The sequence below is a fragment of the Exophiala mesophila genome (assembly GCF_000836275.1).
Source record: "Exophiala mesophila strain CBS 40295 unplaced genomic scaffold supercont1.4, whole genome shotgun sequence".
Lineage (NCBI taxonomy): Eukaryota > Fungi > Ascomycota > Eurotiomycetes > Chaetothyriales > Herpotrichiellaceae > Exophiala > Exophiala mesophila.
In genome coordinates, this window is record NW_015622507.1 from 1,394,878 (window position 1) to 1,418,474 (window position 23,597).

The 23,597-nt window shown below is 51.6% G+C and overlaps 6 protein-coding genes across 10 annotated transcripts; 3 read left to right on the forward strand and 3 right to left on the reverse strand.

The window, feature by feature from the left end:
* Positions 1 to 229: 229 nt before the first annotated feature.
* On the forward strand, positions 230 to 3,178 carry PV10_05717. Of its 4 annotated transcripts, XM_016370422.1 has the most exons (6): positions 230 to 344; positions 404 to 448; positions 510 to 557; positions 613 to 1,500; positions 1,554 to 1,627; positions 1,676 to 3,178. In XM_016370422.1, the coding sequence occupies exons 1-6, from the start codon at positions 282 to 284 to the stop codon at positions 1,755 to 1,757; spliced, it is 1,200 nt and encodes a 399-aa protein (XP_016222715.1). In that variant the 5' UTR covers positions 230 to 281; the 3' UTR covers positions 1,758 to 3,178. The 4 variants fall into 4 exon arrangements, with proteins under 4 accessions (XP_016222715.1, XP_016222718.1, XP_016222716.1 ...); XM_016370425.1 differs by having other exon boundaries at positions 613 to 1,627; XM_016370423.1 differs by having other exon boundaries at positions 1,554 to 3,178.
* PV10_05718 (uncharacterized protein) lies at positions 1,824 to 3,113 on the reverse strand. The gene has a single exon (XM_016370426.1). The coding sequence runs from the start codon at positions 2,569 to 2,571 to the stop codon at positions 1,981 to 1,983; it is 591 nt and encodes a 196-aa protein (XP_016222719.1). The 5' UTR covers positions 2,572 to 3,113; the 3' UTR covers positions 1,824 to 1,980.
* Positions 3,179 to 3,772: 594 nt separating the features above from the next.
* PV10_05719 (uncharacterized protein) lies at positions 3,773 to 5,460 on the forward strand. Its single transcript, XM_016370427.1, has 2 exons — positions 3,773 to 3,977; positions 4,032 to 5,460. Exons 1-2 carry the CDS (start codon positions 3,924 to 3,926, stop codon positions 5,271 to 5,273), a joined length of 1,296 nt encoding a protein of 431 aa, XP_016222720.1. The 5' UTR covers positions 3,773 to 3,923; the 3' UTR covers positions 5,274 to 5,460.
* Positions 5,461 to 5,485: 25 nt separating this feature from the next.
* Positions 5,486 to 10,735, reverse strand: PV10_05720 (uncharacterized protein). The gene is made up of 2 exons (XM_016370428.1): positions 5,970 to 10,735; positions 5,486 to 5,894 (listed from the first exon to the last, which is right to left on the reverse strand). Exons 1-2 carry the CDS (start codon positions 10,495 to 10,497, stop codon positions 5,743 to 5,745), a joined length of 4,680 nt encoding a protein of 1,559 aa, XP_016222721.1. The 5' UTR covers positions 10,498 to 10,735; the 3' UTR covers positions 5,486 to 5,742.
* A 770-nt stretch (positions 10,736 to 11,505) lies between these two features.
* On the reverse strand, positions 11,506 to 13,007 carry PV10_05721 (uncharacterized protein). The gene has a single exon (XM_016370429.1). The coding sequence runs from the start codon at positions 12,435 to 12,437 to the stop codon at positions 11,871 to 11,873; it is 567 nt and encodes a 188-aa protein (XP_016222722.1). The 5' UTR covers positions 12,438 to 13,007; the 3' UTR covers positions 11,506 to 11,870.
* Positions 13,008 to 15,774: 2,767 nt separating this feature from the next.
* Positions 15,775 to 20,095, forward strand: PV10_05722. Of its 2 annotated transcripts, XM_016370431.1 has the most exons (3): positions 15,775 to 16,667; positions 16,725 to 19,188; positions 19,241 to 20,095. In XM_016370431.1, the coding sequence occupies exons 1-3, from the start codon at positions 16,641 to 16,643 to the stop codon at positions 19,486 to 19,488; spliced, it is 2,739 nt and encodes a 912-aa protein (XP_016222724.1). In that variant the 5' UTR covers positions 15,775 to 16,640; the 3' UTR covers positions 19,489 to 20,095. The 2 variants fall into 2 exon arrangements, with proteins under 2 accessions (XP_016222724.1, XP_016222723.1); XM_016370430.1 differs by having other exon boundaries at positions 15,775 to 19,188.
* Positions 20,096 to 23,597: the final 3,502 nt, after the last annotated feature.

Genomic DNA, 23,597 nt, shown 5'->3' on the forward strand with positions numbered 1-23,597 from the left:
CCTGCGATTTACGGAGGAGGCAAGAACGGCATCTTATGTTTTGAGGCAGGGACACGGGACAGGCACACGGCAGGCACGACAGTACGACGTCGCTCCTAAAGTTCGGCCGTTCGGCGTTTACACTTTGATCTGATTAGATAATGCGCGATCTCCATACGGAACGGGTTCCGTACCTAAAAGTATAGATATCCCTCGTGCTCCTCCCTAATCATTTTTGCTTCGACGTGATTGTCTCGATCTTAGAGGCATAGCAGTCGATAGTGCATCATCTGATACAGACAATGGCGGGCATTGGGAGTTCCTTGAAGAATGTGGTAGTCGTCGGTGGGTCCTATGTTGGCAGAGTGGGTCTCTCCAGATACTTCCCTTCCTTCAATATGCCACTTGCTGAAATCTAGGACAGGCCGCTGCACAAGAATTGGCCCGAGTGATTCCGTCGACACATAGAGTGAGTGAAAAATCATCATCTTCGAGATTCGGAATTGGAACTTTAGCCTGACTGCGGACAGGTGCTTTTGATCGAGCCTCACAGCCACTTCCACCATCTATTCACTTTTGTACGATAAAGTGCCATCGCTTCACAGCAGGGAACACTACTGACTTGTGACCTAGCCAAGATTCGCTATTTTACCCGGACACGAACACAAAGCATTCGTGCCATACACTGGCATATTCTCATCTGTGCCAAACCCAGCCCAGCATGCTGTTGTCCACGCACGAGTCGTCTCAGTGCAAGCTCGTCAAGTCATACTTGATAGGCAGTGGCAGGGATCGACTACCATCCCCTTTGAGTATCTCGCGATTGCAACAGGGACTAAACTATCCCAGCCCGCCGCAATGAAGGAGGATGACAAGGCCTCATCCGTGACATATCTGAGAAGCCACCAAAATGCCATCAAGAAGGCCAAGTCAATCCTGATTGTGGGCGGCGGAGCTGTTGGGGTTCAAATGGCGACGGATCTCAAAGAGATATATCCAGAAAAGCAAGTCACGGTGGTCCAATCTCGCGCACACGTTATGCCCCAATTCCACGAGAAACTCCATAGTCGCGTCAAGCAGCGATTTGATCAGCTGGGAGTAAAGCTGATAACGGGAGCGAGGGTCGTCTTACCAGCTGGTGGCTTCCCAAGCCTGGGAGAGCCCTTTGAAGTCAAACTCACCACTGGTGAGACATTGACTACTGAATTTGTCGTCCTAGCCACAGGGCAGAAACCCAACAATGACCTGGTGGCCGATCTGGAATCCGCTGCCCCAGGAACAATCATCAATCCTCAAAATGGCTACATTCGTGTTCGACCGACCCTTCAATTCGCCAATAAAGATTTCCCTCGCCTCTTCGCGGTGGGGGATATCGCCGATACAGGTTCACACAAGGCCGCCAGGCCTGGAGTTGGGCAAGCCGCTGTCTTGGCCAAGAACGTGCAAGCACTCCTCGAAGGACGGGAACCGGAGGAAACATTCGTGGTTTCTCCCCCGGCGATCCATTTATCTCTAGGCATTGTATGTACCTTCAAACGCGGAACCGATCGATCATGACTAACCTCGCATCGCAGACGGAGAATGTTGTCTTCCGTAATCCTAACAAGGCTGAGGGTCAGACGGAGCCAGTCATTATTGAAAGAACCGAGTAAGCAAACTCGATGATTCTGGCGTGCGAATGCTGACAAAATAATAGTGGACAGGCAGATATGAATGTCGAGGGTTTCTGGCAACGACTCGGGGTAGAAATTACGAACCCCCAGCAATATCATCTATGAGGTAACATTGCTGTGGACGACATTGACATCTGTTAGCACGTCAGAGATCCAGCCTCTTGTATGATAGAACAAAATAAATGAAAGCTAATGGGTATCTATGACATCGCTGTCTCCGTCCTCTGTGAACCCATTCAAATGCGTATACCCTTCGTTGAACCCTGCAGAAAATGCTTGGAGGTGAAGAATATGACCAATTCGATCCCATGCCGGACTTGACGAAGAATCAATGCGTATTCGCCACGACAGGTGCAGAGTTGATCCAATCACCAGCCTCCAGTTCATTCGAAACCCATCTCACCATGCTTTTGCGAGTCAGATCCTTGGATCCAGTAAAGCCGTTGCCAAAATAGCCTGCTGACACCGCTGTATCACCCGAGCCATTGCTGAGATGAGGTACGCGGAATACAGTCCACTTCAACCCCCATCCACCATCTTTACCTTCACAGGCAATTCTCCGGCCAGTTTCCTTCATCTCTCGGAAGCCCTGAGGCAACACAAACGCCACGAACTGCATTGCGATCCACCAATCCCAAGACACTGAGTCGAACAAGTCCTCGTCGTGGCCATCTTTGCCCGAATCGGGGTGGATCAGCCACGATGAGGAAGACAGAGCTAAGATCCTCTTCACCCCTTTATTCTTCATCGCCTTGAGCAATGTAGGGAAGGCATCGGCAATGGGCGTTGTCTTTGTACGGAGTAAGAAGGCCTTGAGGGATGCGTAAGGTCCGACAAACGACACCACAGCCTCCACTGGGGTAAATGAATCGCTCAAAGCCGTCTCTATGGCCGTCTGGTCGTCAAGCTCGCCCACCATGACTCTGAGACGAGCTGCATGCTCTGGTTCGTTGAACTCGCTCGGCAATTTGGAGGGATTTCGCACATAGAGCGTCACCTTTGGACCAAGCGGGTTTGATAGTATCAGATTGGTGAATTCGATTCCAGAAGGGCCTTGAACGACATTCGAGTCAGCTCATACTATCGACAAGATGCCTATTGATACAGCGCCCACCGGCAATCAACATACCGGTTGCGCCTAGCACGCAAATGTGTGCCACTTTCGGCATGACCCAGTTTCGTCGCGATTATTGCGAGTTCGCTCGTTCGTAATTATGTGCTCCCGCCTGGTGGTGAGGTGATTGACTTCTTGAAAGCAGAATGAGCATAGAGCATTCATCCTTCATCCTTCATCGCGTCATTTGTCTCTCTTCTGGTTTTTACACGTTTCCTGCTGACGACAGCACTCGGCCAGACCAGAGTAAGCCGGCGGAGACCTGGGGCTGAATGATTTGATTTATGGACGGCCTTGTCCTCATGTGTTAGGTACACTGCAGTGCTTACTCCTGGACTAGATTTCAGAAGGACCTTACGAGACAAGATATAATAAATGGTGGTCACAAAAACATCACGGTTCCTAAGCATTGGCGTGTGGATCCTTTTTTCTACAAGTGCTACGCATGGACAGCGGCGAGACCGAATCTTGAAACACTGGCGGTGGTTCGGCCGAAAAACGCCCCTGAATAATGCGCAAAGCAGCCCCCAGAGGCCGCCCCGAAGTTTAATGAAATGCCCTTCCGTGCCTATCCAGCCTATCCCGGAACAGGTACTTGGGCATAGATATCAGGCTACCATTCATATGCAGTGGGTATGGCAAATTCCGGTAGCGTACTTTATGTGTACTCGTATGCGTACGCTATGTACATATCCCATGCCTTATGTAGTTCGATGACTTTCTTCTTGACCTCGTCCCGTGTGCAGATCCTTTAGGCCCGGCCGGCGCGCCTGGCAAGCCATAGTTGAAATGGGTCACTGGTCAATAACAACAATAGTGAAATGATCCTGCTTGTCCACCAGTCCCGTCTGGATCGAGTCACACAGTTGGGCACTTCTTGTTTGTACTTCCGAGAACTGACAGGTCAGTTGGTAGTTCACGTGACTAGAATGAAACTCCAAATCACGTGGTGAACGTGCCTACGCCTGCTCACGTGCTCTGGGTCACTCTCTTCATCTAACGACCAACAAGTAGAAGAGATGACATGAACCTTGACCTCCCCACCCCAACACCGCTTGATATCCGCCAGATGAGGTGTCAACACATATCACTCCCAAACGAAAGCCAAAAGACCTTCTCACTGTAGTCTGCCTGACGCAGACATAGTCTAAGTCAACATGGCGTCTGAGTTCTCAACCACCAAGATCAACCCGGACAGTCATATTCTACTGGTACATACCATGACGGCCTGGCAAGACTGACCCTGGCTGACACAGACCTAACAGGACCACCCTCTCCTTCGACTCCCCCATGAACTAGTACGACGAAACTTCAGAAATACTCAACGATATGTTGAACGTGAACGGGACCAGATCCTGCCTGCGTTGAAAGAGACAGCCAATGGTGCCATCAACTCGACTCAGACCCCAGACCAGACCCTAGCATCGCTCGACGCCATGATTCAGAGGATGCAGACATTCAAGCGGAAGTTGGAAAAGCTACACGCCGATGAGGAGGCTTTACACGAGCACTCGGCGAAACGCATCAAGCATCTACAAGACGTGTACGACATTCCCTCTCTGGCCGATGTCAAGTACGAGAACTGGGCGAGCACACGGCTCAACCGCCTTATCGTCGACTATTTGCTCCGATCTGGACATTCAAAATCCGCACTGGCGCTCGCCGAATCCAAACAAATCTCCCACCTCATCGACTTGGACATCTTTGTCTCTTGCCACAAGATCGCATCCTCTTTAACCCGAGGTGAAACCAGAGAGGCACTGGCGTGGATCAATGAAAACAAAAGTTCTCTCAAGAAGCTGATCTCCGCTCCCCACAAAATCACCGACCTAGAATTTGAATTGAGACTTCAACAATACATCGAACTCATTCGAATCGGCACCACGAGCAAGAAATTCGAAGCCATTAAGCATGCCCAGCAGCACTTGACACCCCATTCAGCAGCACGATCAGAGATGATCATGCAAGCCTCTGGCCTCCTGGTTCAAGCCGCAGACACACCAGCCGAACCATACCGGTCACTGTTCGCTCCCTCTCGATGGCATCATCTATCGAACCTCTTCGTCGAAACGCACCACGCCCTGCTTTCACTTCCCTTACAGCCATTGCTGCACGTCGCTCTATCCGCAGGGCTGTCCGCCCTGAAGACTCCCGCCTGTCACAGTCAATACAACCCAGCCAGTTCGTCCACACCGGGTCAAGCGCTCATGGCCACCAACACGTCGCTTTGTCCTATCTGTAGCATGGAACTGAACGAATTGGCCCGTAATGTCCCCTATGCTCACCATACGACCAGTTCAGTGGAACCAGACCCGGTGGTCCTCCCCAACGGTCGGATCTACGGTCGTCAGAGACTCGAGGAGTTGCAACGCAAATTGGTCATGGCTGGTCTTGCGGGAGACTTCAATATTCATGATATCGAGATCGGAAAGGATGGTGAGGCTCGTGACCCCACGACTGGCGAAGGCTTTGGTTGGGATGAGGTCAAGAAGGTCTACATTATGTGATGTAGAGATGTACACCCAGTCTGTACCCTTTACACCTTAAACTCTGTGTTTGGAGTCGTAAGCAAGCCTTGAATCCTCCACTCCAGCCAGTTTGACTGGTTTCAACACCTCAATGGAGCTGGCTCCCGGCACATGATGATAGATGATGTATGACATGAATGATTCACGGAAATTAATTGCCTTTTCCTCTCTCTCTCCTTTTTGGGAAACGTGAATGATTAAGTAGTATTCTAGCCATGTTCACTGTTCGGATCCTTCTGGGCCATATACAAATACGACATATGACGTGCGAGCTTCACTTGATATACCAGTCTACACAATTTGTACATGTAGACATATGTGCAGTACGTTCTAAACACCCAGTACAAGATTCCACAGGACAGGAACCAGACAGAGTCAGTAGTTTAGGGAAACGGTAGATGATGATTTTCTAGGCAGTCAAGTCATTAAACGGATCGCCATTCCCACATCACATCCCTTCGTGGGCGTTGGACACTAGAGTAGAGTTTGTGTTGCTTCGACGAGCGGATCCGCGGAAGCTCATGCTGACGCCTCGGTGTGAGTGGCTTGCACTCGAAGCGTGTCGATGAGCGTGCGTTAGGGTCGACACATCGTGCTTGCCTATCAAAATAATTCATGTTAGTCTGACTTCTCATAGCAGCCGTGCTGGTATCAAAGGAAACAGGAGTGCCATACCATCACAGCATGCCCGGACGTTCTCGAGCCCGCCGAATCCGATTTGTTCCTGTCTCAACATTTCCCGGCGCATCTCTTCTGCCGAATCTCTTCGACCATCGCTGACAACGCTAGCATCATAGATGCTTCCAGTATCGCTAGCTGCTCGACCGGGCGTGGTGAAAGCCTCACTTGCTCTTGGAGTTCGTCCAGTCACGGAGCTCATCATCCGTGAAAATCGACTCGTGCTACTGGCCCGCACAGTACGATCGCGGTCGCCGTCCTGGGGCTGGTCCGCTCGGCTCCTTCGGACAGTTGAATTTGGCGCTGTGCGACTAGCAGTCGACTCCTCCGGGAGGCGATTGGCAGAGGAAGACGAGATGCCATGAGCTGCAGAAGGTCTATGGATCACAGACCCCCGTGTCGTCCTTGAATTGTAACTCGATAGACTCATGCGGCTGCCATTGGGCACCAAAGTGGCCCCGTAACCTGCAGCGTTGACATTGAACTCGTTGACATCATCTCTCGTGATTTCGTTGCTTCCAGTGGTGTAAGCCTCCCCGTTTGTGTCCTCACCTCGCACCAGGAGATACTTGAGTGCATTGTACCAGGTCTCATGCCTCTGTCCAGTGCTTGCAGTAAATCGAACACGTCGACCAGGAGTGACAACCTCCAGACTCTTTCGGTGTAAACCAGGGGGCATAGGATTGTCGTCATTGACAATTTCAACGCTCTCAATCAACACACTTTTGGCTTTGAGCTCAGCTCTACCCGCAGTTTGAGGGTCTTGGTCCGACCAGTACAACGTACGCGTATATGGGTGGACCCAGAAGTAACGTCGATGCCGAGTTTCGGACATTTCCGACCGACCCGTCTTTCGCGTATACTTCCACAGAAACTCACCTATCATAGTCTGTGTGATGGCTTGAATGATTCTAGGATCTGTTCCAAACGTGTGGGGTCCTGGCGTTGCATTTGGATGCATATTGAACCGCACATCGATCTCAGATGCAAAAGAAGATACGGAAGATCGGCGTGAAGTCTGTGATGCAACGGTTCCACGGTTGAATCGACTGACGTTCGACGTCCTTGGCCCGTTGCCTTCGCGTGTCGGCGACCTGATGGAGTCACTGGGCGTCTTGGGGCGACGCATGGCTGACGCAGGAATGGCCGGTGGACCCATAATCGTTGGAGCTTTGTTCACGGTATCAAGATCTCTTGTCGGCGATGCAACGCGGCTACTAGCCCTGGCGATTGCTGCCTTGTGATCCGGTGGAAGTGGAGGATGTATCGTGGCACTGCCAAGTCTCTGACTCGATGCGCTGGATGGACGTCTAGTCGGCGAGGGGAGCGGGAATGCAGAGAGCGTGTCCTGATCAAGTTCCGAAACTGGCGGGTCTGCAGGGAGGGATGCCCGAGCGACATCTATAGGTGCAGGTACAATTATTGGTCTGGTGGCTTTGTGAGGTTGTGTCTGTCCTCGTGTCAGTGCAGGAGGGAGAGGTTCTGCGACAGCGGTCTTGGAACGCAAAGCGCTCTCAATTTCTGCCGCCGTGAGCATTGTCTGCGAGCTCTGGTCGTTGTGGGAACGTGCAATTGGGGCGGGCATCTGCAAGTCTTTCGACCCAAGCGTTTGTGCCTGTGTCGGCTTCCTAAGCAGACTGTTGCCAGACACATCCTTCAAAGGATGGTCTTTCTCCGTCGAAGCTTCGAATTGTGGAATGTCTGGCTCACTTGTCTCATCCTCTGCAATTAATGGAGCAGACGTGCTCTTGGCTTTGGCCAAACCCAAAGCAGCAGCGGCTGCAAGCTTCTCTGCTCTAGCTGAACGTCCAGGAGTATCTTCGACTTGGGTTGCAGTCGAAGTCAGCTGCATCGATGTTGACTTGATCGGCGTCTGCACAGGTTCTGTGGCTTCAAAGTGTATGTCCGAGAAGTTGAGATGCTCGAAGATCACGGGCGGGGGTGTTTGAGGCCTCTCTGGGGATACAGGTTGAGTCTCGTGTGTCAAAAGTCCCGAAAATCCAAAAACCTGTGGGGTGTAAGTGAGAGCATATGGGTCCTGTTCTGACTGCACATTCTCTGGGCTCTGGGCTTCATCCCACACAGTTTTAGGAGGCGTGATGAAGGCCGTGTTTCGAAGTGGACTGTCTTGCAAAGCTCGCTGTGGTGTGTATTGTGTACCATTGTCGGTATGTTTGAAAGGTGAATTTGGCACCGTGGGTGGAAGAGGGAAATTTATCGCCATTGGTGAAGGGTGGGAAGATTGGATGGGTGTGCTTGGCCCAGCAGCTCTATCTTCTGTTACGATCCCTGAAGCTACAGGCGGTTCCGGTTGCCAGGGCTCTGTCATGACGCCGGAATCTACCATAACAGGTTTTGGGACATATGGGGCATTCGCTTCCAGTGTCGTACGTCTGCTGGCGGCCGAGGCTAGGCCAGGGGTGGAGGCAGCAGAAATGATACTTGATCTGCCTGGAGTTCCGAAATTAGAATCGTCCAGCTCACCAAGCTCTGCAAAGAGACTTTGTTCTGCGCCTGGGGGGCTGCGGTCGGTCATGGTTGCAGGCGAATCAAACGAACTGCTTCCAGCATAAATATTGGTCGGCGTGCCGTTAGTTGGCGTTTGGGACTGACGAACGACAGACTGTCTTCCCCCATTGCGGAGGCGGAATTTCTGAGTTTGGGTCACGACAGGGGTCTTGAGCTCGTCCTCATCTTCACCAGCTGAGGTAGAGGCAGTGCTCATGAATGATTGTCTGTCTCCAGCAGGTTTAAAGGAGAGAGGGGATGGCTTGATGGCACGAGATTTGCGCTGTAAATGGGATGCGTTGTCTTCGGTCTCGGTCAGATCGTCTGTACTGTCCCCGGCGAGACTTTCAGCCCCAGTCTGGAAGTCCTCGCTTTCGGTGGTGTGCCGCTCATCCGCCGTCTCGAAGGCGCCAGCTTCGTTCTCCGTGGCCGTCTGATACGCGTCGCTCGCATCTGTCGTCCGCCCAGTAGCAAAGAACGGGACATTGAGGTGTTTGGAGGTAGAGCTGTGTGAAGGGGTGTCAACAGCATGGTCTTCCCAATCCTCATCGTCCATTTCTATGTCAGTTCGGGATCGGCGGCTGTTACCAAGCATGTCTGGCCGGACTGGCTTCTTGAAAGGGTCCACCTTGGTTCGCTGGCGCTTGCTGCCACTTCCTGGAGCTCCATCGCCACGACGTTGCTCGAGTTCGTCTCTCGCATCTTGTAGCATGCGCTTGAGCTCAATCTTTTCGGTCTTTTCGCGATGAATGTTATTCTTGAGGTTCTGAATCATGCGGTGGGCATGATGCAAAGAACTCCTCATGGTTTCTGATTCCAGGCCACCATGTCTAGGGGTAGCTTTGGTTGGTGAAGGAGGAGGCGAATCGTCGAGAGCCTCCACATCTCTGAAGTCGCCGTCTTGATCATTACCTGGTAGTAGGTCGGCGTCCGAATGTTGGGACCTCAATCGGGCGGCAATAGCGCGGGCCAACTCAGTGTTCTGGGAAGTCAATTCGTCGACCTTGGTCTGCAGAGAGGTCCTCTCTCCGTCACCCAATTCTATTGTTCTCTTAAGGGTATGAAGCTCGGAGTCGTGTGCCTTTTTGGCAGCAGCCAGATCATCAGCCAGCCTATCGCGGTTCAGCCGGAGTTCTTCAGCCTCGGCTTCGGACCTCGATTTATCGGCGGTGATGGCAGCTAGAGTTGATCTCAATTTCTTCTCGCGATCATTGGCTTCGCGAGCATCCGCTAGGAGTTGGTGTGTCTGGGTTTCGAGATTCCAGTTTTCGTCTTTGTATTTCTGCTCATTCTCGTCGAGTGCGCGGAGGCGTTGGGCGAATACCTGGTTATCACGTTCTAGACGCTCGCGTTCCGAATTTGATTGCTTGAGGAGATCATCCCGCTCAGCGACTGCACTTTGCAATTGGCGGACTTGTGCAAGCAGGGAGGTGCTGATATCTGCAGCAAACTGGAGGTCTCCAGCGCGATTGCTGGGCTGGTTTCTGGAACGTCTACTAGGGGCCGAGACCTTTGTGGGAGAGGCAGTAGCCTGGCTGGAAAACGTGGAAGGCTCAGCGGTAGGTCTTTCCTCGCCACTGACAGCACGAGATTTTGGACCGAGGAGAGCGCGAGCAATCTCCTTGCCAATGTCGTTGTGCTCCTTCTCTAAATCAGTCAGCTGTTGTCTTAAGCCTGGGGAGATCTCCGCATCGCCCTGCTGCCTATCCACCTCCAACAATTTTTCCTGAAGGTCTGCCTGCTGCTGAAGGAGAGATTGGCCGAGCTTTTGGGCATCTTGTAAACGACGCTCAGTCTCGGAAATATGGGCTTCAAGACTGCGTTTGACCTGGGCTGGCGAGGTACTGGCGCCGAGGGTAATGGTGTCGGAATCGATTAGAGCAGAGTAGCGATGGGAGTGGACTGGGTGGTCGGAGACAGTATTGTCAAGAAAGGGATCCGAGAGGCCGTTGAATGACGCGTTAAGAGTTTTGTTGGAGGCGTTCTCTCGGGGGTCGACAAAGGCGGCTGTCGCCATGATCGAAGGTGGTTGTGTGCCACAACTCGAAGGAGGAGACTCAGGGTGGAATTAAATTGTCAGGGCTTGGCCGTCGCGACGGTGATCATATCGAAGGCGCAAGGCGGCCACTGTGATGGAAGAATGGTTGATATTGTTGGTTGTAGTGAATGCGAGGCCGAGTTGGAGTATGTGAGGGTCAAAGGACGAAGCTGTAAGACTGTGTGTGGTGTTCTAGGTGTGTACAGGATGTCAACAGTCAGGTAGGAGTCAACACAATAATGGAGTGGGTTGGATCAAGGCACGGAGAATTGATTGGCTGATTGGTCGAGCTGAAAGTTGTTGACGCGTTGCTTTGGTGGATTGGAACAGACGGGAGAGGGCGTGCTTGTGCAGCGCAGTCAGTCAATAATAGGGTGGAAGAGACGTCCGGCGCTGTCTGGGTGGCCGAGGCCGGTAAGTCACTAGGCAGCTAGGCACGTTGGCAGCCAGCAGCGAGGCGTGCCAGGTTATGGTTCGGGACAGCTGCCACACTGACCACTGGCCACTTGCCCCTAAACCAGGGGTTTGGGTGTGCTCTGGGGGGTCAATCACACCCAGGCCAAGGAGCCAGGGAGACTTTCCTGGGTTCTCACGGACGACGGTTTGAATACGTGGTCGACCCCAAGTCCAGTCAGTGCAACACTGGCAAGTAGATGCAGACGGTAAATAATGGTTTGCGAATGAGATTGACAATGAGATTTTGTAGCACACAAACTCACTAATAATGATTGTCAAGAATATGAAGAGAACGAAGAACATTATGAGGGATGGAGGAGATTGGCGGTCAAGTTGAACTGCAGGCTAACACTTTGCCGAGGATTCTGGTTCTTCAGCTTGGGGGGTTCACGGAATGGAAGCCAGGCTTGATAATAACAAGCATGATCAGGGCAGCACCTGACAATAATAATCAGAACCGTGTCGAGCACATAATCAGTCAGGCTAGATGGAGTCAGTAATTGTGTCAACCACAAGGATCTTCTGAGACCGAACTGAAGAAGGGGTGTGTATGTATATCTCAGTCATTGCTTCTTGGTGGCCTTTCTTTGGCTATCCAGAAAGAGTAGATTGGTTGTGGCATGTGATTTCCGGCGAGTGCTTGCCTCCAATGGGCCAACTATACAATACAATGAACTATCAATAAGCTAAATATGTCCCAGGTCTATTAAATGTGCTGATGCCGTTACGCAAGAATAGTGTGTGTATCATCATGTCGTGATGGATGGTCTCGACTGTCGTACACGCTGTCTGCATCCTTTGGCGGTACGTATTCCACAAACCATGTCCCAGTGGTCGGACTTGCGACCAGCTCGAGACACATGGATGCTTGTCCACAATGTAGAATCCATTCATGATCATCGTCGATCAAGTGGCTCTTTCTCACGCAGTCCGCCGATACGCTCGAGATCTAGCGACTGGAAGCGGTCGGCATCTTCTTTCTGATAAGGAGGGAGGTCATCGCGTTGCAGGGGACCCATACCCACACTGCCCGAGTCTGTAATGTGGACAACGACCACACGACCATTCTGGCTGTTGCTGGGTTTGCCTTCCTCGTCTGGGAAAGTGATGTGAATCTCAGGCACCGAGGTCGAGGTCGGGCTAGACGAGTTGTGGATGAGATTCATCTTTTCGTCGTATACAAAGACCGACTCGTTTTTGTAGCCATTGCCAAAGTTGGTCACCGAGGGGGATCGTTGATGATGTGATACTTGATGGTATGTGGGTAATGATGTGGCCTGCTGGCGGCGAGCCATTCTCCTGCGACGGAGAAAGCAGAGGGCGACACAGCAAAAGCAGGCTGATGCAACCAATGCGAAAAAGACAAAAGCAAGGTGGTTCATCTCCAAGGCCGAAATGTGTTCATTCGTAGAATCCTCTGCGTCTCGTCGTTGGACAAAGTTTGAGTGGGCGAATAAATCCATGGCTGAAAGATCAAGGCCGTGGTCGAAGAGAAGGCGCAACTTTCAAAATATAGTTGTGATAGATCTGCACAACGAGGCTGACGCCAGGTCAGTCGGTGAGTGGGGGTTGATGATCTGCTCAGGCGGGCGTAATACGAGGGGGCGGTGATCTTTCTTTAGCACTCAGGAACCCGTTGAAAAGCGATATATCCGGTCGAGGAAGGCAGTGGGAGAAGTACTCGTGGGCTGTGTGCGTGTGCGTGTGTGTGTAGGGATTTCAAGTCGCGAATATCCAGTCGCGCTCTAGGTGAACGTCCGCGCAACTCGTGGTGGGCTCGTAGAGTGGGTGTTGGTCGTTGCGTTGAGTGCGTGTGGCTGGGGTGGAGGACCTGAGAAGGAATGAATGGACGGCAAGAAATCAGCAAAGGAATGAAGCCGAGATCTGCCTTTGTTTGAAGGAATGACGGGGTGAAGACCAGAAGATCGTCACATGAAAGTGATGGCAGGATGGTGTAACAAAGAAAGTGGAAGGGTCGAGATCGAGGAGATGGTGAAATGGTCCAACAGCAAGTGTATAGAAGTGGTAGTGGCAGCACCAGCAAACGGTGAATTTTGGGGAGGCACTGGAGGGGAATCAGAAGACCAGGGCGGTGCTTGCACCCGCAAAGTGCAAAGCGGCCCCTGGAGCTTGAAGACAGGGCGCAGCCGCTGAGTGGACGCGGTTGACGTAGTGGGGACTGAGCACATCTCGCCAAACTCACGCGATGCCAGACTTTTTGAGTACTTGGCCGGGGGTGTCAGGTCTCTTGACCAGTCACCGGGCCAGAATAAGGATCTCCAAGCGCCTATTCGCGCCACGGCCGAGGAGGCTTGAAGCCAGTCGACGCGTAACCCCACTAACAAGACCCTTCATCTCTATTGGACATTTGTTTGAGAGGGCAGTTGGCTGCACCCAATCATGACCATCTTTCATTCACCATAGCACCGGCATGTCGGAGGTTAGATCTTGTAGCAAAGACAGACCGTCCGCACATGTCGCACTTGGGTGGATGCTTGACAGGGAAAACCATCAACAAACAACCAGGACTACTGATTACAGACCCATTTTTCATCATCATCAATTACAATTGATCACGTTGATTTCACCTTGGTTTGCAATGTTTATCAGTGCATCGTTTTGGATTTTGGCCACTGAAAAGCTGAAGTCGCCAGTTGGTGTGTGCTAGGTAAGAATGCGAGAGAAATGAAACGTACTGCACTCAAAGTCCATTTCGTTAGGTAACCAGTGCTCAAATTATCAAGTCACAATGACAAAAAGAGATTGATACCTAAAGGTACCTAGTAACCTTTACCCTTGTAGTACCACTGTGGCATCACCTTACTCGGCGCTCAATGCCTTGCCAGGTGCACACTACGGAGTATATACTACCAACGGATATTCCCTATCGTGCCAGCGTGCCTGCCTTTCTCGCTTCCAGAGATCTCGACGCCACGTGATTGATGCATATCATCTTTGCGTTTTAGGCACCACCTCTCCTCGAAGTGAGATAACGTGTTATGGCCACACTTGAACTATTTGTGTTTTGATGTGATTGTCGGAAAGGCATCTTGGGCCGCAAGCATGGGGCTTGCATTGCCTTAGGTGTTGAGGCTTCCGCTAAGATAAAACTTGATCATGATCATGCATACATCTAGCATAAACGCCGGATATCTCATCGATATAGAAAATTGCAAAGTTCTACCTTTGCTACGAGTTCAAGCTAAGAGGCGTTGAGGGGGTCTTTGCCTTACGTCTAAGTACTCTTTTATGTCGTCGTGACTGTATCGTATGCAACAGCACCCAAAAGAGGAGGTCTGATGACAAACAGGCGACCCAAGCCTGGATCCGACTGCACACATGATTTCCAAAGACATAGATGGACCAGCTGTCGAGCAAGGTTATTATTGTAATAGAGACGCACAATCTGTAGACTTGACAATAGTGTTTCATTCGTTAAGGCCAGACATGACTCCTTTGTCAGCTGAACACCATCACAATCAATAATATGGGTGCCACGTCACTCGCCACTAAATAACCAGTCAGAAGATGATGGGTCTCAACCAATTACTCCAGCCGTGGAAAAGGTTTTGTGTCCATATAACAGGGTGCATAAGGACAGTTATCAGCCAGTCGAAATCTAGAGGATCGGAAGACTCAAGAATCGAGACTGCGACCGGAGTTATGAGTGTACCACAGTATTGGGTAGACACTGTAAGGCCAGTACTAGGTATTTAATTAAGTTGGCATGTCTGAGTCAGAGTTGAAGTCAGCCCTTTTTATATGCCTCGGAAGGCGCCACCCTGTCATTAAAGTCTGCTGGTCCTTGCCATGTCTTTCCACCAGTTGATTGTCATGTTGTTGGCATCGTTGGCACTTTTGAATTGTTTGACCTGGAAGTTTTCCGTCAAAGCAATTACTTGGTGATGACTACTGGAGGTGGTGAATGTATCATGGGCTAGATCTCTGAAAGCCTAAATAGCCACCCGCTTTGCCTTTGGTGCTTGCCCATCTGTTCCCCAGGCACCTCGGCCCCCATGTCACGACCGAGGGGCCTCTTATAATTGGTGCCAGCGTCGGACCTGATCCGCACTAGGCTGCTGCAGCCACTTCTCAACTGTGACTTGTCAAACGGACTCCACATTGACTGCCTGAACCTGAAACCAAAACTCATCAGCCAATAGGGATGAGAACGCCCATAAACTCTTTGGGCATCCAAGCCTGGATCCACCAATTCTTGATTTTTGATCGAGGATCTTGTTCATCTCTTTGGTGGCCATCGAGGGGATTCTAGTGACTCCATAGCCTGGTAGCCTGGCCATCTCACCTGGCAAACTGCAGTGCCGCCGTTACAACTTCGTCCAAGTCGCCTCTCACCTTGTGACTCTCTTTGAGTCTTTTGATCAATGAGTAATCTTTGGGCTGTTCTTGGTGGAAGGCAAGCGCCACCCTCTTGGGCTCTGAATCTCGCTCGCCCACCCGCGATGGCCTGCTGGAGCCTGACGGGAAGGAAGTACGTACCGACAGTGCGACAGTAAAGTGCCTGGCTACCGCCTCCAGGCCCCAGACCCCCAGGCTGCTGCCCACGCATGGCTACAGGCTACAGGCACCACATACGGAGGTGCACACCTTGCACCTCAGCCTCTTCCACACTAAACTCGTCTGTCACTAGCCCCCGCCTAGCACTTGTAGCCCATCCGTACCGCACTTGGACATGGACGATCCGGTATTCAGTCATAGGACCCATTCTCACATGGCCTAACTTTGGCTTTTGCACATCCATCCATCGATGCCATCTTCTCTCCCCATCTGATATATTGCCATTTTTTGACATTTCTAACTCCATCTTCCTGGTGCATTTCTGGCCGTGGTGGTTCTTGTCAGGCCGTGTAACCCGTGCATTACAGCGCCGCCCATATCCCCCTCCACCTTGTGCTCTTGCAGCCAAAGTTGTGTTTGTCTCTCGTCTCCCACGGCCGTCTCCACCCTTTCATCAGCCATTCTTCTCCTCGCTTTCATTCCGCCCTCACCGCAAGCCGACACGTCGAGCCACACATCTCCCCAGATTTGTTCTTGACCTTGCACAAACACACCCGTCGACGCAGCATTCCACACCGGCACTCTCCTGGCGTATCCCTTGCTCCATGCGCAATTCGCTTTCCACGCCCATGTCTGCTGGCAGATCCTCCTCCCTTCCTTTGCGCCCTCACCTCGACTTCCTGCAACCACCCGTCAGCCTAGGATCATGATTCCCTGTTGCCCTACGGTTGCCTGCTGAGATTGTACCAGCATTTGGCTGGCGAGCGAAGGGGTACATGATCCCGCCAGTCCTTATTTCTCGCCCATCCCACTTCCTCCTTCAACTTCTCGCCCTCCTTCCGCCTCGATCCTTTTCTTCCCTTCTCACCACTTTTTGATAATCTCTCTTGGTTGTACATCGACCCTCAACATATCTTGGAACATAATTTTGTGTCTCACACTGTCGACATACTTTGTGGCATGTGGCATACCGGGTCGTCGTCGCCCAACACCATTTCTACTGCGGAAAACTTGTCCATTTCCGCCTTGTCCTCATACCCGCTATCTTGACAAGGACAACTGCCCTCGACAAGATTGCTCACTCGAATATTCAACCCCTATATAACTCTCATCCAGCCCGCCTGGCGTGTAACCGCCCGCTGCGCACCATGGACGCTGGCACCGCTGTCGATGCTGTCAGTACAGGCACCCCCGACCGGGTTCCACTTTCCGCTAATCAAGCCCGTGAACAGGGTCGACATGGACGAGCATCTGTTTTCGAACGCTCCACCTCATCGAGGCCTGCGCTAGGTGGCACCTCGGACTATGAACTTGGAAAGTCACCCTGGGACTCTTCCCGCCGCATTTGGGGGACAAACCATTCCTTGATCGATGACTTCGACGCTGACAGAGTCCGACATGACCCCCCGGCCCCGTCTTTTGCATACAACAACTTTATTAACCAAATGCCCACCTCGCCGACGAACCAAATCCCCTCGGCAAATTCAACACACCAAGCCAATGGCGCCAACTCGATCTTCTCCTCAAGTGAACATGACGAGAATACTTCCTCAACCAAGCCTCCGTGGACTTCGATGTCCACGCTCGCAGGCCCCATGTCCAGATCAAAGGGTTTACCTTTGTCACCAACACAGCAACGCCAGAATCTTGGTCCTAGCCCTCACCAAGATTCGCGCAACACTCCGGAGCCTCCAAGTCTGTTCATGGGAAGCGCCCCCGATGTGGACGATCGCTCCAACGGCGATGTCCACTCTCCACATCGACGATCCAGCACCATCACTTCGCGTCTAATTCAATCGCCTACAAGCGCCGGACCCTTTGATCGAAATCGTTCGGCCCATCAGCCTTATGGAGTCGACACCAAAGAATTTGGCGGACGCGAGGCTTTCGGTGTTGGGCTAGCCTCCGCCTCAAATGGGAAAATCTCGATGCCCATAAATTATACTAGCCAGAGTAACATGACCACCCCTTACATTCATGATTCATATGGCTTTGGAAGGCAGCCTTCTTCGCAGACAGTAAAAGGTCCAGACACCTTCGCATCTACTTCTTCTCCCTATGGACACAACAACCGAAGCCATCAGACTGCTGCCCGAGCCGAACCTTTTGCATCGCCTTCGGGTCAGAAACTTACTAGTGTTCAACGGTCTCTACAAGCTCTGAGCATCGATCAAGCACGGCAAAGCACCGAGTTCGTTCCTGGACGTCGTTTCCCGCCAGTACACGCAGACGCACTCAATGGCATGGCACACAACCAAGGCCGCGGCCAGGCGTTACCAGAGCCGCGTTACCCTCTGATTGACAGTGCCCACCAACCCTACTCAAGTCCCGGACCGTTCGAGTCTCAGCGTATTGAGTCTCATAATCTGGCTCAATACCCCGGTATGACTTATGGCTCGCGAGGGGCCTTCTCCTCCATGTCTAGCGATCAGCATAGCAACGTGCAGAGCCCGTATTATTCTACCTCAGACACACCCCCCACGGGGCCTGACTCCATACGCAGCAACTCGGCCAACGGTGTTCCTAATCCCGCATCATACGCCGATCAGCGCATGCTGGATCACAAACTACGCAGCCTCGATCCCATGAGGTATGAGGCCAGCCCCTACACCATTGGCCCTTTGCATACCCATTATCAAGGATCCCCTTATGATGCGGCCAGCCCTGGTTTTGGCATGCGACCGACGACAATCGCCTCGCCGTATCCTGGTTCCAACTATAGCAATGGCAACGGATATGCTCCAACATCACGCATGGGCATTCGTGATGTGGATCAAAGCTCCAGCGTTTGCAGTCAGCTCCTGGAAGATTTTCGCATGAATAGTAAAACAAACAAGCGGTATGAGCTCAAGGACATATACAATCATGTTGTGGAGTTCAGCGGGGATCAACATGGGTCCCGCTTCATTCAACAGAAGCTAGAGACGGCCAATAGTGACGAAAAGGAACAGGTCTTCAAGGAGATCCAACCAAACCTGTTGCAGCTGATGACTGATGTGTTTGGAAATTATGTTATCCAGAAATTGTTCGAACATGGTAATCAGTCGCAGAAGAAGTTGCTTGCGAACCAGATGAAAGGCCATGTACTCCATCTTTCGATGCAAATGTACGGCTGCCGAGTTGTACAGAAGGCTTTTGAACATGTGTTGATCGACCAGCAAGCGAGCTTGGTCAAAGAGCTCCACGGACCGAACCTGCAGATATTGAAGGTGGTCAAAGATCAAAATGGCAACCACGTGGTCCAGAAGGCGATTGAGCGAATTCCAGGCGAACATATTCAATTCATTGTGGACGCACATCGCGGCCATGTCATGAAGATGTCGGCCCACCAATATGGCTGTCGTGTGGTTCAACGCATGCTGGAGTACTGCCAACCGAACGCCAAGAGAATGATCCTGAACGAGCTCCTAGAAAACATTCAGCCTTTGATCCTTGATTCGTACGGCAACTACGTTGTGCAGCACATCATCGAGGGCGGGGAGCTGCAGGACCGTCGTAGGATTGTCAACATCGTCCTGTCAAATCTGGTCAACTTCTCCAAACACAAGTTTGCGAGCAACATTGTGGAAAAGAGCATCGAATGCGCCGATTCCGACCAACGTATGGCGATTCTCCGAGGGCTTACTGCGCCGGACTCGAATGGACGAACCCCAGTGATGGATCTGATGAGTGATCAATATGGAAACTATGTCTTGCGTGAGTGTATCGACCTTTCTGTGGAGATATTTTGGTGACTAACCTAGAACAGAAAAGGTGCACAAGAGCCTGCAAGGCGCCGAGCTGGCCGCGCTGGAGGCGGACATGAAAAGTCACTACCCGATGCTTCGGAAGACGAGCTATGGAAAACAGGTAACGGCGATCGAGAAGCTTCTGTTCGGCGGTCCATTGACGCCGAGTGGAACGACGAGCAGCCGCAGCTCACTCTTGCCCAGCACAAATGGCAGCATGTCGGTGAGCGGCACAGTCTCTTCACTAGAACAGCTCCATCGGAAGTAAGTCAAATCCCCATGGCCAATGCCTGACAGCTTGAACCCTGAGGCTCCGTGGGATGGGTATGGTTTTGGGTGGCAATGGTGCCTGGGTGGGCATGGGCGGGACATATCGGTGGTGTACACAATTTCCCAAATTGAAAGAATGTTCTCGTTGCAGATTTGGAATCATGCAACAAAGGATGCACACTGCATGGTTGGGAAATTGAGGTATATTTTGTGTTTGATCATCACCCAAGGAGTTTGATGAGAAGGTCCTATTGATATAGGCATGGACGCATGTGGGCGAGAATGGAACGTGGCAGATGCCACAGATTGGACGGATGATCTAGGAAGGAATGTTATTTTCGATACGCTTGACGACAACGGATGGCTGTGGATACCCAGGAATCGGAACATGAACGAACAGGTGTTGGGGATTTGCGGCGAACAGCATGGTACATAGTCAGCAAGCGGTACATGGGATACTCGACATATGGAAGTGCCATTGGACGATTTCGACTGCTCTGAGAGCAGGCGAGCTTTTATGGATTGGATTTTGTGATTCGGGATACTGTGAAGCATTGTTCAAAGTTAGACGCATAGTGAATGATTACAGTACACTGTTAACCTGGGAGGTCTTGATGAACATTTGAGATGAGATGAGGGTTGTAGCCTTGTAGAGGTAGAGGATGGAATTGGTCTGGAGATATTATGAGGTGAGCTTTGATAGCTTGAGGTTAGCTGCGGTTTACTGTTTGCACCTCACGTGCTCAACTGTGACCTTCCTCCCGTGACTTCCTGATATTGGATCACAACACGACCTCCATAGACTCACCCAAGGAACGAATATTATTGAATCCCATATTTTGCTTGAGCTGACCTGTCGATGAAGAGTACAGAATGGAAATCATCGAATTTACCAAGACATGCTGTTCCCTCTTCTCAAGGCAAGACTCGAAAAAGCTTTGACCAGGCACTCAAAGACAATCTGGGGGATCAAAATAGATCGACATGAAAGATCTACATTTCTGGGTGTTGTCTTGACTTGGCGTTGACGAGTTGACGCGCTACCGCGCCTGACACGCTTTTTCTTGTCGGGCAGCTCATGTCATGGAAGAGATATGCTGACAGTATGACAGCACGCATTGAGCTCTACAACAAATATGACATACCAGTCAATTTGGCACAATTTACAGATATGTCCATTCTCTACCTGCTTTGGCTAAAAATCATGACTGTCGCCTGGAATGGCCGTGCACTGATCAGCGTCACGGTGTTTTCCTTCTGAGCACGAGTGCCTACTCGTAAGCAGGTACTGCTCCAGAAAAAGAAGCTACCGTAAATCAAGCAATCAAGCAATCAACACAAACAAGATTCGCGACACCGCGTCGAGCAAACTAAGGTAATAAGCAGGTAAGCAAAGTAGTTTCTACCCTATCCAGTGCTACCGAAGGATTCCAACTATTATTACATATATTACGGTTCTAGTTAGTTTACTCGAGAAACCGACATTTTGACCTTCACTACCATTCTAGTAGACAAAGTAATGTCGCTTGTGTTTTCAGTAGTCTTTGCGAATGCGGTAGGGCAATTTGCAGTGCGTTTCAGGCGTACTGCTCTAGGTGGGCACATGGGGTTGGTTGGCAGCCCCTCGGCCTACCTTTAGGCAGACTTCCGGGGACCGAGTACAGTTAACTTTCGAGTGGACACCGGGAGGGCCGCAGAACTCCCGGACTGAGAACGCCCCCAACGGCTCCCAAGGGTCGAGGGTGGCCCCCACCGCGTTAGGGCGAGGGCGGAGGCTTGGGGCTAGGGCATAGGCATAGGGATGTGCATGTGTCGGCCCTTGTTAAGGTACGAGTAGGTACCTTAGATAATTAGGCTTGCTCAGCATTATACCGTGCCAGCCTACCAGATGAGGACCTGTCAACCCTCTTTTTCTTCAGTTTTTGTTCGATGATGTATGGGACTGGCAGGTGGAGAGACTAGTAGATGAGGTACTGTCATTTTTCTGTCTCTCGCTGCACTCAATTCTATTATGATAACAGCTCCAAACAACGAGTTATCAGCCGAGTGGTGACGACTTGCATAGCCTCTCCTAGACTCCCATATCTCTCGTAGAATCGTGGTCCATTTCCGCTTGGGGCGGGCACTGGCGGGGCCCTCGGGCGCCAGGGCGGGGGGACCCATGATCCCATGGTCCCAAGGATCAACGCTCATCTCCCTAAAATCTGTTGCTCCACAGATCCTCATTACTCACTACGCCTTGAAGTTGTTGGCGTTGTGGTACCTGCGTCCAACATCCCTGTTATGCACCATTACTGCACCTTCCCGAGTGCCTCGTCATGGGTCCTGCCGAACCGACCTCAAATTTCCATGAATCCTATTCGGTCACACATGCACCTTAGACCTCCATGGACACTCCTCACCGTCATCTGTAACCAGTCCATCAATCATGCTATCAGCCCTTTTGGCATGGACTGATTCATCATCAACTTCAATCCTTGGGGGCGACAAGTGCACCCGACAGTACGGAGTAGTTTCTACGCATACGAGCATCCATCCCTCTAAGTAGACGGATTCTAGACTAAACTATTTGCATACCCCTACATACAGCCAACTGCTAGCCTGTATCGACTCGGCCACACCACCAGAATTTGTTGCGTGTCTCGCCAAAGTCTAACGAGTGATTTCACCTCGTCAGTCGGATGCACCAGCCCGGGGGGATTGACGCGGTTTCTCTCTAACTAGCATCTAACCTCGTGCAATTCTTTTTCCATTCCAATCCTCTCGTCACCTTGGCTCGCTCTGTCACATCCAGACTTCTCGACGCCGTCGGCTTCAACACCACGAGGTGAATCTCGTCATGGCCACCGTACTGGCTCCTGTTGAATTGCCCACAGGCCGAAGATCATACTTGAACACAGGGCCAGCACCAGACATCCATGATCCCAACTGGATTCCCGTCCTGAATGGCAACACGTATACACCACCATCTCCCACAGTCGAAAAGGAAGTGTCGCCATACCAGCAGGCCTCATTTTCGCCATCGACTTCCTTCTCCCTCTTCCCAAATCAAGCCCTGTCCCCCAAATCTCGACCAAGTCCTTCCGCTACCGATAGTATCCTTTCAGACTCACAGCCCCGGAGCCCGCAGGACGCTGCCGAGCGTATCCCAGCAATTAAAGGAGCTCTCGGAGAGGATCAAAGACGAGGACATCAGAGACGACCGACCTCGGCGTCAGAAGAAGAAAAAATAACCGTGGGAGTCGAGGATCAACCCGAAGTGGTGAGCGCACCTGGCACGGATGAAGGCTCAAGCGTTGTTGGAGACCAATCCTCAAATGCCGCCGACCACAATGGAGACGATGGTGTTGTCAGTCAATCGTCCAGGTCATCCATGACATCGACGAGGAAAACCGGTGTGGCACCACCTACCTCCAAGTACAATCGGAAGCCAGTAACGTCCATGGCCACCACAACTGGACGTTTCGTGCCTAGTTTGCCACAGACACCTCATGATTCACCCCGGATTGCTCCTGTCAGCACCATGCCATCAATATCTGGCGCGGTCACACCATCTTCTGCTTCCATAGTGCAACCCCTTCCCTCTCCAAAGATGACGCCACTTGATCTTCCTCTACCGCCGGAGCCAATGACCACACCGAAGCTGAGTGCAGCTAAATCTAGTGCATCAGAGAGACGTCAACGGGCTCTCCACTCACACCCATCCAACGTATCTCTGCGACGTAACTCGAGCTCCGATGAGGCCGATAATGGTTCCAGGCCACCGGTTCCACACAAGCCACGAAAATCAACCGACTCTCGTATGACTACTCGATCGGCTGTACATGACACGTTGACGCCGACCCCTGCACCCACAGCACCTCTGCCTCAACTGCCGGCGCAAGCCCGACGTCCATCAACTAGGGGAAGTGATATTCGTAGGTCACCCAGAGTGCCGGCCGAAGAACCAGTTCCTTCCTTCAGTGGGTTTAAATCATTTGACCACTCCCGGCTAGCGTCATATATGACGAGTGAAAATACTGTGATCTTCCGGCGGTTTGATGAGGTCCATGTTCGACTCCTGTTGTGCTTGCAGGATGAGATTTCCCAGTTAGAAGGCGAGCTCCT

What these genes read in the sequence shown, in the direction of transcription:
- PV10_05717 (XM_016370422.1), top strand. Translation starts at nt 282, where the DNA reads ATGGCGGGCATTGGGAGTTCCTTGAAGAATGTGGTAGTCGTCGGTGGG. An exon ending in TCCACCATCTATTCACTTTT is followed by an intron (nt 558 to 612) that starts GTACGATAAAGT and finishes CTTGTGACCTAG; the next exon opens with CCAAGATTCGCTATTTTACC. An exon ending in TCCATTTATCTCTAGGCATT is followed by an intron (nt 1,501 to 1,553) that starts GTATGTACCTTC and finishes CTCGCATCGCAG; the next exon opens with ACGGAGAATGTTGTCTTCCG.
- PV10_05718 (XM_016370426.1), bottom strand. Translation starts at nt 2,571, where the DNA reads ATGGTGGGCGAGCTTGACGACCAGACGGCCATAGAGACGGCTTTGAGC.
- PV10_05719 (XM_016370427.1), top strand. Translation starts at nt 3,924, where the DNA reads ATGGCGTCTGAGTTCTCAACCACCAAGATCAACCCGGACAGTCATATT. An exon ending in CGGACAGTCATATTCTACTG is followed by an intron (nt 3,978 to 4,031) that starts GTACATACCATG and finishes CAGACCTAACAG; the next exon opens with GACCACCCTCTCCTTCGACT.
- PV10_05720 (XM_016370428.1), bottom strand. Translation starts at nt 10,497, where the DNA reads ATGGCGACAGCCGCCTTTGTCGACCCCCGAGAGAACGCCTCCAACAAA. An exon ending in CGTCCGGGCATGCTGTGATG is followed by an intron (nt 5,895 to 5,969) that starts GTATGGCACTCC and finishes TTATTTTGATAG; the next exon opens with GCAAGCACGATGTGTCGACC.
- PV10_05721 (XM_016370429.1), bottom strand. Translation starts at nt 12,437, where the DNA reads ATGGATTTATTCGCCCACTCAAACTTTGTCCAACGACGAGACGCAGAG.
- PV10_05722 (XM_016370430.1), top strand. Translation starts at nt 16,641, where the DNA reads ATGGACGCTGGCACCGCTGTCGATGCTGTCAGTACAGGCACCCCCGAC. An exon ending in ATATGGAAACTATGTCTTGC is followed by an intron (nt 19,189 to 19,240) that starts GTGAGTGTATCG and finishes AACCTAGAACAG; the next exon opens with AAAAGGTGCACAAGAGCCTG.